Source organism: Pyrgilauda ruficollis, unplaced genomic scaffold (assembly GCF_017590135.1).
Source record: "Pyrgilauda ruficollis isolate IOZ18807 unplaced genomic scaffold, ASM1759013v1 scaffold116, whole genome shotgun sequence".
Taxonomy (NCBI): domain Eukaryota; kingdom Metazoa; phylum Chordata; class Aves; order Passeriformes; family Passeridae; genus Pyrgilauda; species Pyrgilauda ruficollis.
This window is the reverse complement of record NW_024509877.1, coordinates 689,851-703,521: the sequence shown is the minus strand read 5'-3', so window position 1 is coordinate 703,521 and position 13,671 is coordinate 689,851. Positions and strand designations below refer to the sequence as shown.

The following is a 13,671-nucleotide window of genomic DNA, read 5'->3' as shown; positions in this document are numbered from 1 at the left end:
CTATATATGTTAGACTAGACTGCTGTTTTCTTCTGAATCATTCCACATGGAATACACAGTGCAGTGGAGCAGACTCCACATATGCAACACTGGCTATATCTCACTTGAATTAAGAAGCTAAACAGTAAAGTTTCTCCTCTGGATTCAGCTATTTCTGTTCTACAACTAAGCAGAAATTCAATCTACAGTAAAAAAACAAAACAAAACAAAACAAACAAAAAACAACAACAACAAAAAAAAACTAAACCAACCAACTAATCAAAAAATAAAAACCCCAAATCAACAAGGACAAAAAATAATGCCCAAACAAACCAAACAAAAAAAGGAGATATGTTGTGACTAGAATGACCCTGAGTTCTGTAACTAGATTATAAAACAAACCAACTAATGAAGCAAACACCTCTTACACACAGAATCTCTTATAATAAAGCAAATGACCCAAGAGACTCCCTTCCATGCTTTACCCCTCATACCTAGATTTTAAAAATTGTATTATAAATATCAGTTTTACTCATTTTAGAAATTCTCATGCTTTTTCAATACATGCAACAATCCAAATAATTTTTAAATACACAATACATTCTTTAAACATAAAATTTAGGAAGCATTTGAAGAAGTGGGAACTAGGCAATTTGCCTGAATACCTCACTCTTTATAAATCATTCCACATGTAAGATTGAGGAGAGATAATTGTAAATTAACAGCTATTTGATTAGTTTAGTGCCTAATCACATTCTTACAACTAGAATGGATGAAAACAGAAATGGTGGATACTAGAGGCTGAATGTATAAACAAGGTATCCAGCATTCAGATTTGAAGATCTGATCAGACACTTTTGGAGACATGACAGCTGTCATGAGATTATTTGGTACTGTTTCCCCCACTTCAGTGGCACTAAAGTTCATCCAGAAAGCATTGCAGTGTAATCCTTGTGACACTTTACAAGTACACCTATCCTTCTCTGTACTTGCAGAAGTGAAAGAAAAACTGAATAAAGTTCTGATGGTAACAGCTCTTTAATCTCACAGGAGCTGTCACGCTCACTGATGCAAAGCCTGGATAATCGACTGAGTGCTTTCAAACAAGCATTACACACTGTGAACTCAACATCCAAAGAAAAGGAGGTTTTAATTTTTTTTTTAAATGGGTAACTTTAGCACCCATGATCTAAAAAGCCTGATTTGCCTTTCGTTATTGTTAATCAGGATATAAATATTCCAACAAAAGATGTTGGTTTTAAATTTGACAATGGGGGTGCTGAGAGGGGAAGACTTCTTCAACCCTTGAAAAACACCAGATTGAAAGGAAACTCACAAAAATAAAGTATTGAACTAACTCATGAGGATTTATACTTTTTCATCATTCATGAAGTATTCAACCTCATACTATTACAGACTTCTAAGGACAACCAAGAGGATGAGTTGTAAAAGAGCATTTTACTGGAGTAGCCGCATCCTCCAGGCAAGATGATATTGAAAAACAAGGGATAGAGGGATGATTTGTTTTCAGCCTACATCTCAAGGAGGCTGCCCACAGTGCCATGAAGGGTTTGTCTCCTGTCCTCCAGTCTCTCCCAGTGGATCAGTAGAAGCTGGGACCATGTCAGTGCTCCCTAGAAGACAGCCCTTGTTCCACAGCCCTGTGGTGCAGTGATGCTTCCTGTGCTCTGCAGATGAGCTTCACCAAGCCTGAACATGAGGCAGAGGCAGCTCCTAACAATCCCATCATGACTCTGTCACTCATTCACAGAAGTTTGGTTTCTTTCCAATCCATAGTTCATGACTAAAGATCAGTTTAAATTCTATTTTCCAAACAAATACACTTAGGCCTCTACAGAAATAGAGGATGGAAAGTTTAAAGTTCAGCTTTAAAATAAGCTTTTGAACTTCCTATTGAATCAGATCTTTGTGACAGGAATAATTAATATTTTAAAAACTTATTTTTTGACCAAGACATCTGCCCTGTTTCCCCTTCTTTATGCCCTACCTCTTTCTTCAGCTCAGTGTTTTTACAGAGGCTTTGAGGAATGTAACTGAAGTGACTACAACTCTTGATCAACCCTTCTCAAGGAAAATATTTAACAGCAACAAATCCTGAATTGTTAGTGTCTGAAAGGAAAAAAGGTGCTTCCCAAGGAAGACTTCCTTTACATTGGAGTTACAGTTGCAGTGTTCTGTTCATAGGAGAACCACTTCAATGCATGGTAATCTCCTCCATGCTGTAGAGCCATCAGCTATGTTTGAGTACATCAGTAGCTGCTATTCTAATTGATGAAAAGCTAAATTTCCATGTAACCCAAAATCAGAACCTTTACACTTTCTGCAGAAGAGAAACAAATCATTAATGTTCTGATCATTAGACAAGTTAAACTATTACTCTGAAAGTGACCCTGAAGGACAAAGGACAGATAAAGCTGCTGGTACTATGACTTTTTAATAAAATTCCAGTTTAGAGAGTTTCACCTGAGCATGAATTTTGAATAATTTCACTGAAATCCACAAGTCATTTATCAAAAAACCCTCAGATTCAAGAAGACCTATATCAAAGACAGTGAGGGAGGGGGGAAGGGAGGAAGGGAGACTGATTCTCACTGAGACTCATGCTTTGCAATTTAAGATTGCTTTTGGGAATATTTAATATACACAGAAAGTGATTTTCCTTTTAAAATCGTCATAGTTTTCTCCCTTCTGTATTTCTGGTCTTGGTGAGTTTGGAGTGATACTAAGATAATTCACAGATAAAACATTGACTAAAAAGCTAACAATTTGTAAAAAGAGGGCTTCATTTCATTACCAGAAAAAAACCTGTCAGGCACATGCATCTCAGTCACATCAGAAATGGAAAAACCTAAATGGAAAGGAGTTTATGGGTCCCAGTCACATGGGCTGCTCTGTCCCCAGAAAAAGTGAGCTGCAGTGCCGTTCAGAGGTGTCACACACTTATTTCCTCAGTCTACCTTAAAAGTATACCTTTTGAGTCACCCCATAAAGGTTATTTTTGCATTTTAATGTCTCTTGCATGTAATTTCATGTTACCCAAATCATAGCTTACAGGGGTTTTTGTTTATTTCTTATGTAGTCCAAGTCTTCCAAGTCACTTCTGATGAATTTAAATGGCACATATTTTCTTGCACTTATAGTGGTATTAAATTATCTCCTTTTTAGAAGGGCAAAGAGTCCTCCCTCATTTGTAATATTAGGTTGTCTTAGCAGCATTGTACCTTCCACTAAATATCCATGCTAAGGTAGTAAGAAGATGAACATTATCATATTGCTACACTTCATGACAATCTTCCAAGATATCAAAGAACCATAGAATTTTTAAGGTTGGAAAAAGACCTCCAAGGTCATCAACACCAAACTGTGACCAATCCCCATTTTGTAAACTAAAGCACAGCACTGTGCCACAATCCAGTCATTTCTTCAACACCTTCAGGGATGGGGACTCCGCCGCCTCCCTGAGCAGCCAATTCCAATTCTTCGGGAATTGGCTCATTAATCAAATGCTTCATCTGTTGTGAACACAAACTATGACCAACAACAGAGTGCAATTACCTACATACAGTTTTGTCTGAACATTAGTTTGGTCAGCTTCCTAGCTAAGCAATACCAGTGAGCTGGTGTGTGGGGAGGAGAAAGCAACAGGTCTGTGGATGGTAAAAGCTCCTTTTTCATGCAGTCTTTCATTTTGGGCCATTCAGTCTGCTAGGTAGGGAATTCTTGCTTGGTATCCACTTTCATTTATCTTTTTTTTTATCCAGTCTCATGAGAAGGCAAGGTGCATTATCAAAGCAAATTGTCCATCACAGCTGAGATTGGGGAAGGTATTACAAAAAGAAATGCCACTCTGCTCACTGGGCTTACACACGCCTAAATTGATTAAATATATATATATATAAAATATATATATATATAAATATATCTTATATAAGAAATATTTTCCTAGTGTGTGATGAATCAAAGATGACAGATTTAAATAAAGTTGCATTCTGCCAGAGCAGCCAAGTAACATTTTGTTTTTAGAGAATTCTAACTGTTTAACATTAAAATAAATTATAGGCAGGCATACAAATCATAAAAATGCAACTCTGAGACACATATAATAAGCTACACTCCTCAATAAATTGGGAAATGTATGGCACAGCAGATGAACAAGGTATTTTATCCAACAGCAGTACAAAGTTTTTTTCTTCCTTTTTTCTAAAGAAAGGTAACATATGCTGGAACCTTGTGTTGATATCATCAGTTCCAAATTACTAAATTATGACATCTTTAATGTGCTGTGTGGCACGAACATAAACATGTGAAAAATCCTGGGCTTCAATTTCTTCCTCTGGAAGAAATTACAGGAGAAACCTTCTGATGACTGTGTAACTTCACCTGACCCTTTCATACATTTGCAAAGGGGTACACACAGTGATATTTGGTGTTTAATTGTGCAGTAATGAAATTAATTCACACACCATTAATTTAATTAATGAATATTTCTTCAAAGAAGCTTCCTGTCATCTTTCCAAATTTTAATACGGAACATTATTCTGCACATTGGCAGAAGAAATAAGCTTAGTTGTATAATCATCCCTCACAGCTAACGATGTCACCAAAATATCACATCCTTGTGATCACATCTCTCTCTTTTAGGAAGACCGTGACAAAACCCCTGTCCAGTCATGTTCTTAGCTTTCTTTTAAAAGCATTTTAGATCCTGGTGCTCCAGGGACTAATCCGAATGAGCACAGAAACATCTGTTTCTTATTTCTCATGTGAAAGCCATATTCCCTTGGCTGCTACAAGGAACCATGAGTGAGTCAGGACAATGCTGAAAGCAAGGAGAAATAAAAGACTGTGGAGGAGTAAGCCTTGCCTTCCAATTTAATACATGTATTTCACATACTGGGGGGGGGGAAAGAGGAATTTTGCACTTTCCTGCATGACACTTGCAGAGCTGCCTAGCTGGGGCACATCCCCACTGCAGGCATCTCACAGACCATCGCTTCTCTACAGAGGAGCAGAAGGTGAAGGGGCAAAGGGCACGAAGGAACAGGATCTGTCTGGGCTGATACAAATACTGGCAGGAGCCTAACAACTTGACTCACTAGCAATTCAACTAATTAAATCTGACTTTTGAATGCTTTGTGGTCTGTCTTTACACCTCCCTGCCCTACTATACCCATTTCTCTGTAACTCTGACCTCCCTGTCCCACACCTTCAGTCTTGACACCACACTTTTCCTAATTGCCTCCTCAAAACACATTCCCTTCTACCAAATGTGACAGAAACCAGTCAGTGGTTCTCAATATGCAGACATGGTAACACTAATAGCATGATTAACTTTGGAAGAGCAAATAATTATACCAACCCCAAGCTGACATATTCCTAAAAAGGAATTTTTATTTTGTTTTAGTCCCCTTGTTAAGTTCAGGGAAGCAAAAAAAAAAAAAAAAACACCAATAAAAGCCCACCTTACAAGTACTTCAGTGTCACACAAAGGACGGCTTCGGCTAAGAACAACAAATAATAAAAAGCCTGGGGCATTTGGATGCTCATTCTACTTCCTACATATCCTCTCCAAGTTAAGCATCCTACTGGCTTCCTGTTCTTCAAACACATCGTGCTGTCCACACATTTATCAATCTCATATCACTGCTTTTTACTATGCAGCGTTCTGCACTATGGCTCTCCTAAATTCAATGACAATCTCTTCACATCCAAGCAATGCCTCTGCAGCATCTCTGATACCAGGCATGCAATGAATCAAGCTGATCAACAAAAACTGACCTCTCACCTCCCCATTTGTCTGTTGTCCTTTCACAGGGAGCACCCCTGAATTCTAACAAGCAGTGCAGAAATGGGAATTCCTACCCTAACATACAATGGAAATTTCAAGGGCATCAGATTCCAGGTTTTGATTTGGAAGAAGAAATTCCAGTATAAGTGCAGGAACACCAGAAGCAGATCACTTCTGCTGGAAACATACGTACACACACTCTTTAGTTTATAGTCCTATATTTTAACACTGAAAAAAAAAAAATCCATGATCACACAGAAACATATAGAAATAGGCTGGGAAGAAATCAATACACACCTCACATATAGCAACATCCCAACAACCCAAGAGGACAAACAGAAGAATCTAAGAGGATGCAAAGGCAACAGAATGAAGAAAGCTGCCAGTACAAACAGCAGAGGCACAACCAACACCAGAGAAGCATCTGCAGCCCTTTATTGCTCTTCAATCCAACCTTTTATATCCTTCATCTTACATGCCTTACACCTGTGTGCCCTCTGTGCCCTTTGGAGATTGGTCAGCACACCTGGGCACTCCATGTCTCATTGCCTTCATTGCTGCTCACCTGTCCTGCACAGCTGTACCCGCTGGGGATGAGGCTCCACCACAGCCCCACTCCCAATTACCACAAAATGTGTGCCTACAATAGAAAGCACCACTGATGTGGTGTTTTGTAGGAAAAAGGCACTGTGCTTTCCCAGTGTTTGAGTAAGAGATAAAAAGTGTCTTGTGCTCTTCTAAGTAGAACATCTGCCTGTCTCAATACTTTCAAATACTAATATACATCTTGCACAGGCATTAATTTAGAAGATAATGTATCTTTTAATTAACAGTTTAACTTTTTAGAAAATGGGTGCCTGATACCCTGCAGCATCTATGGAGTTCCATAAATTATCTTCCCCAATCTAATATTTTTTCACATCTACATATTGACTTTAAAAATCTAAAGTCTATATACGATTATTTCTTCTTGTAAAGAATCTAGTCCCAACTGATTAACTATTTATTTCTAAAATACCACTGAATATTCGGAGTTCATGTCAGCTGTGTCAAGTTTATAGGGTTTGGGACTTTGCTTTCCTGCTTCACGTTTCTTTTTTTTCTGCTCACTAAACTTCAAAGTAACCAAAACTGTTTTCCATGCTTAAATATTACAATGACAACAATATCATTGACTGCTCTTCATTTAGAGCTATGTCCATTACTAACAGCAACTGAAAGATCAGTCCTGCACAGAGTAGGCCATCTTAGGAACCCTGAAATGCAATGTAAGGAATTCCTTAACACTACTTGTTACTTCCATGTAGGCAGAGGAAAACATCTGAAACTAACACACAGCTATTGTTACTGCATTTGGGACTAAACACTCTTTATGCTCAACACATGCTTCCTCTTTGATATAAATTCTTTAGATAAGAGCTTACGTAGAGAACTGCTGCTGACTTGAAATCACCAGGAAGCAGTAAGGCTTTACATGAGCATACGTATGTTTTATTTTTACAAAACAATTGTCATTAGTTGTGCAGTTGCACTTCCCATATTACAGCTTCTTTGCACAATACCTTCTCCACCCACTGAAAGTATCTTCCCAGATGCCTTCAAGCATTTCAGACTGTCCAACAGCAGCTTCCTTTCCCCCTCCAAATAAAAATAAAGAGGTGCTTCACAAAATCAAATCATATTCTGGTGGAGAGGCTACAGAGAACAGGAGCAGGTTATCAGAGATCTCACAGCCACTGAGGAGGAGAGTGAAAGGGCCTCAACCCTGGTAGAAAGAGGAGCTCTCAGCTTTAAACACCAAATGTTTAGAAATGTTTAGAAGATTTTTCCTCTGCTCAGGATGAGCTAGAGATAAGGAAAATCAGACTTTTTCTCCAGCACAATTAGCATCTCTTCTAGGCTACACAGGATCTTCCAGTGAGACAATAAAAAGAAGCATTCCCCTACACATTGCTTTTGCTGCCTTTGTGTGGGAGAAGCAAGCACTGGATTAACATTAACATATGCCAGTATCTGCATGTGGGAGAAATAATTTGTCTTTTCCAGGAGATGCTGTCTCAACTCTGGCCAGGAATGGGTGGGTGTGCTTCAGGGAATTCACAGTAAGCACTGCAACTGACCAAAAAAAGGCACATGACTTGTTTCTGGTTTATGATAGTCTTCAAACAAAAATTAATTAAAACAAACTTATCCCTCACTATCAAACTGGTTTTTACAGAATAAGATCAAATTTGTCTCCTTGGTCAAAGCCCAATACTGCTCAAAGAACTAAAAGATTTGCTGAAAACTCACTCACTTAGTCTTCAGTAAGAAAAAAATCAGATTAAAAGCAAAAGATTCATCTACAGACAAAAATTATTAATAGTTTCAGTTAAGAAATCAGCAGAGTAACACATACACATATAGAAGATAGCTACCAGATTGAACAGAATGGTCTTACAAAAAGCAAAACAAAACAAAACAAAGAAGCAAACCAACCCCCCCAAAAGCAGTCATTTTAGGATGCAAAAAATTTTCTGTTTTTCTTTTTTTTTTCTTTTTTTTTTTTTTTCTCCCAAAATAAAGAAAAAGCCTCAGGCACAAGACTGGTAGAATTTCTGGTTGACGAGGCAAACCTACATTTGCAATCAAGAGGTGAACATGACTCTTGAGGCTCACAGTCCACTCATCTTCACAGGTTTCATAAAGTGTGAGCATCAGCTACCTATCAACAAAATTACTCTGAGATGACACACCAGAATGTATTTCTTACTTCTGAAGTTCACCAAAAAAAACCTAGATTACCCTAAAGGTGACAAAACAGACTTTTCTGTTCTCAGAGGACAGAGATGAGCTTTGCCAACTGAGCTGCTGAGGACTTAACTGCAGCACACAGAGATCTGCTTTTCACATTCTTGTACTCACAGGAAAAGTCACCACACAAATAATTACCAGCAATATGAGTAAAAAAAGACTTATTTTTGTAAGGTCAGATCCAAAACCCAGCTATTCCTTAAATGAACAGTACAATAAGCCCTCGTACAGGTGACCAGTTTGTGGGACATCATTGGAGTCTCAATGAAGCAAAGGCAAATTCTTTTACTCAAAGCTCAGTCTGCCTTTCCTTTTTGTTTGACAGACAATTTCATTATTATTGTTAGTTGTATGTAATCATTCATATCACAAATGTTCATACTACTATGTTAAGGCACGATGCTGAAGTACAGGACAGTGATCAATTTGACATTAAATGGGACAGTCCATCTCAAGCTCACCTAAAGATTATCTTCAAATAGCCAGTAGCCCTTAAAGAATACCTGATTCCTATTATATGCTGTTTTTTATTTGGAGGATGGATATCCACGGCTTACTGCTCTTGGAAAGCTCCCACTGAACTACCACAGCTATATTAGACAAGAATACTGGCACACAACTTAAAATGGAAAGGTATCTTGTGATTAAATGCAGCATCCAAATCACATGTCAGCTTTTTCTTTTTTAAAACCATGATACAAACTGAAGCTGGTGTTTTCCTTGCTATGATAAACATCACAGAAGCATATTCATCCCCATTACTTAACAACAGAACCTACAAACTCCTGCTGGTTTCTTTATCTGTTTCTAAAGCACAATTTAAAATCCTACACTGCAGATAAGGGTACACTGCTCACAAGATTAAAGTCAAGGTCACATATTGCACATACGCTGCTGCCTGTGAAACAGCGATCTGTTTCACAGACTCCACATATATTTTTAGAAAGGGCTGCTCTAGTCATCAGCTAACAGCCTTTGAATTACAGAAGCGAAGATAAACTTTGGCTTAAAAGGGAAAATTTAAGTCTTCTGTGCCAAAACAGACAAACCCCTGCTGATTTAAGGAAGTAAAGTAGTTCTTTTTATCTCTTCACAAAACCTGAAGGGGAAATCCCCAACACACTGAGTATGAACCTTACTTTCCTTCTGATGGAGCTAAGAGTGAAACTCCCTGAGAGTTGATACAACCACAAGTGGACCACCTTTGAGAAATGCTGGCTTCACAGTATGACTGGTGGCTAAGCTGGGGCTCCCTCCAGACATCTGTTGCACCTTCTGCTCAACAGGCACCTGTGCAACTATTCCTACTAAAGCTACAACAGAAGCACCAGCACCACGTAAGCAATGGTCTCTAACACAGAAAAGATTTCTGCCTTCCCCAGGGAACACCATTTGCACAATACATCCTTAGTGGTGATACGTAATAATTGATACGCAATAATTACTACCACACGATCCTCATAAAAAGATGACACTTCCTAAATCAAACATTAGGCTTAATTCATGGGTATCTAGAAGGGGACTCCAAAAATTCTGTTTACACAAAAAGTGAGCAGCAAAATCTGGATTTTTAACTGGCTTTAATGACTGAAAGATCTTTAAGGCATGCCCCAAAAAAACAGGGCACAGGCTGAGAGAGTGAGGCTGTTCAGTCTGGAGAAGAGAAGGCTCCAAGGAGACCTTGTAGCACCTTCCAGTACCTAAAGGAGGCTTACAGGAGAGGTGGAGAGGGCATGTACTGTTGGGACAAAGGCATGTACTCACAGAACAAGGGGGAATAGATTCAAACTGGAACAGAGTAAGTTTAGATTAGCTGTGTGGAAGAAATTCTTTACAATAATGGGAGTGAGGACTGAAACAGGTTGCCTGGAGATTCTGTGGACTCTCCATCCCTGGAGGTATTCAGGGCCAGCCTGGGTGGGGCTTTGAGTGACCTGGTTTAGTGGAAGGTATCCCTGTCCATGGCAGGGGGATTGGAACTAGATGATCTTTAAGGTCCCTCCCAACCCAAACCATTCTATGATTCTATGATTCCTAAAACTCCCTAAACTAGCACACATTCTCTTTTTCCCAGTGGAACTAGTTAAGATTGCTCTTTACTAGAAGGAACAAAACTGCAGCAGCTTTGTGCAGTAGGGAGACACAGAGCAGAGATCAACACAATGAACAGGTAGAAGTTCCTATAGTGAATCAGTGTTTGTACAATCAGGACTTAGCCAAAGAGCAGATCCAAAGCCCCCAGAGATGGTGGCTTCTACCACCTCTGGTGGTAGAAATTCTACCTCATCCTGCAACCTGCATGTTCTGGCAGGCCACTGAAAATGCTTGAGCAGCTAAATACTGGTTTTTGTAAGTCACTTGGAGAAGGTTCCTTTATTTACTATTGCTGCCACTGACCCATACATTAGCCACCCTTTCTTTGCCTTGTTTCTGCAAGACATCAAAATTGAGAGCTTTAGAAGACTTTTCATTACATCAACATCAGTGTGTTGAGACCTTTGGCAAGTTGGAGTACATGGCTAAACAAAAGGAGGCCAATAAATAAATAAATAAATAAATAGAAGCAGTGTGCTTGTCATCCACAGTGCTCCGCTGTCAGCCAGTTCCTGGAGTCTGTCCTGAACTAGTTCAATTAGTCAACTTTGAGACCAAGAGATGTGTTAGGCAGGGGACATTAGGCCTGGGAATCTGTCCCTGGCCACCTTTCATTTGGCACTGCTGGCATCACTTGAAGGCAGCAGTTCCTGACCAAAAATGTGTCACTGTTTTTCAGACAAAATGTCCCAGACAGGACACCACATGCATGCACAGCAATCAGTTAAGTTTCCTCACAGACACTGAGTTTCCTCACAGAGGTGAAAAGCTTGCAAGATGAATGGATGACAATTCATGAATTAGGTAACATGTTAAAATTCCAAGGGGGCAATAAAAAAGAAGGAATTTGCAGCCTTACCATAGGTGATCACATGATTATGTAATTTCGATTAGCTAAGATTATTGAAGATTCTACTTTATACCCTGTATTTGTTCATCTCTTTCTAGACATATTCTAAGTTATCTACAGCTAATTTCAGCAGGCTGCACAACTCAGAAGACTACATTAGCAAAAACATTTTCAAATGGAGGGAAAATTCCTACTGCTCTGCCTTTGCAGTAACCTCCCTCTGGGAACCACACTAATCCACCAGACATCATCCATTAACAGATAGACTTTATTTCAAAACTGGGGAGCCTCTGAGAAATGAGCCTGATTCTCCAGAGTTTTAAAAACTCATGTGTTTAAAGGCCTAAACAATGCTTCAGTTACAAAATAGCCACTTTTCAGAATTTATGTCTAAATTTTGGACAAGCAACATCTGCTGTTCAGACTTTCACTGATTAACTACTGTGCCTAATAACACACTGTGATACTGACTTACTAAATCACTAAAGTGCTGCTTAAGTTTTTTTCACATTCCTCTAGAGGCCAAGTATACCTCCATTCAGTCTAAACACCCATCTGTGAGAAAGCCCACTCTTGTATTCAATCACCAAAATGTGGTGAAATTACAAAAATAAAAAGAGCAGTAATACAAACCTCTCAAGAGAAAGAGTGGCCTAAATAACAGCTATGGGACATCGAAAGTGATGCTAGTTACTCCACTCTCTACCTGGGGCTTTTTGTCCTAAGATTTTTGAAGTGCCAGTAATAAGCATTGATACTTCTTTAAACAGGACAAATTACTGTCATATAATCATATAACTATCATGATTATATTTGAAGTAGTATGCACAAGGATGTTTAATGCTGGGGGGATAGTAAAAGTAGGTCACAAACACCTGTCTAAGCTTTCACTAGAAATGGGTTGATTTACTATTATAATGTCTCTCCTTCACCTCCCAAGCCCCCTCTTCATAACCATATAGACATCCTGTTAATGAATCCATGGCACCTTTGAGGCATTTGTGCTGCAGGGAGGAGGAAAGGGACGACAAGGAGGAGAAGGAGGAGAGGGACAGCTGCCTCTTGTCTGCCCACCGTGCCGCAGAAATCACTGCAGCGAGCTGAGCCCGGCACTTGCTGACAGCGTCCCCGCCCCTGACGCCGCTTCCTCGTACCAGAGCCGCCCCGCCCGGCGCCGATTCGAGCCGGGAATGGCCCGGGCCTCCCCCGCCCCCGGCCCGCCCCCGGCCCGCCCGCGGTACCTCGGAGCCGGGGGAACTCGCGGTCCCGCAGCGCGCTGAGCCCGTCCCCGTGCCCGTAGCCGTACTCGCAGCCGGCGGGCCGGGCGTCGAGGAAGGCGCGGAAGGAGAGCGGCTCCCCGGCCATGGCTCCCCGGCCGTGCCCGGCCCGGCGCGGAGAGCAGCGCGGCTCCCGCCTCAGCGGAGCCTCCCCGGGCGCTGCGCTCTGGGCCCGGCCCGGCCCGGCTGCTCCGCCCGCCTCCCGCCCCGCCTGCCCCATGCGCCGGGGCCGGTCCGGCCGGGGTGAGCCGGGCACTGGGGCAGGCACAGGGAGGAGTTTCCCGTAAGGAAAAAGTTTCCCGTATCGCTTGGGAGATCGGTTTGGGGGTGGTAGCAACAAGTGTACCCTCCTGTTGAGGCATGCTGTTTAAAATACTTAATGGAAATCTCTCTCCCCTAAAATTTTCCAATTCAAGCTCAGATTTCTCTCCATGCCTCTTCCATTGCTGCTCATAGCAGAGGTCACTTTCTCATATCTTGCACTTGGTGTACAATACTCGTGCATCACGTCGAGCTGGCTCTCTTGGCCGTAGATGCTGTATGGCCCATGCAAAGTACCACAGCCCAAAGCCAAAGGTGTGGAATGGCTTGGTCATCAGGGGTAGAGACAGCAGGACTATTCTCCCGTGTAAAAAACACTCCTGAAAAATCCTCTGCTCTGTCAGATACACTACAACCACATACATAATAATAAAAAATAATAGCCAAAGGAATGTGTTTGTTGAGGGTTTTTTGTTTGTTTGCTTTGACTTGTTTCATTGTTGGGTTTTGTTATGTTGTTTTCATATAAATTTTTTCCTGACGTACTGCTCACAATGAATTTTTCTACTTACACCTCTGCAATCTGCAGAGTCTTAAATGACCTCCAG

General features: G+C 40.6%; 1 protein-coding gene across 1 annotated transcript in view; it reads right to left on the bottom strand.

Moving 5' to 3' along the window:
• Positions 1–12,976, bottom strand: part of MOCOS (molybdenum cofactor sulfurase) — a 210,792-nt gene extending 197,816 nt beyond the window's left edge. The window contains exon 1 of the mRNA XM_041483181.1: positions 12,767–12,976. Coding sequence (XP_041339115.1) covers positions 12,767–12,890 — 124 coding nt within the window. The 5' untranslated portion in view covers positions 12,891–12,976. The remainder of the gene's footprint in view (positions 1–12,766) is intronic.
• Between the last annotated feature and the right edge of the window lie 695 nt (positions 12,977–13,671).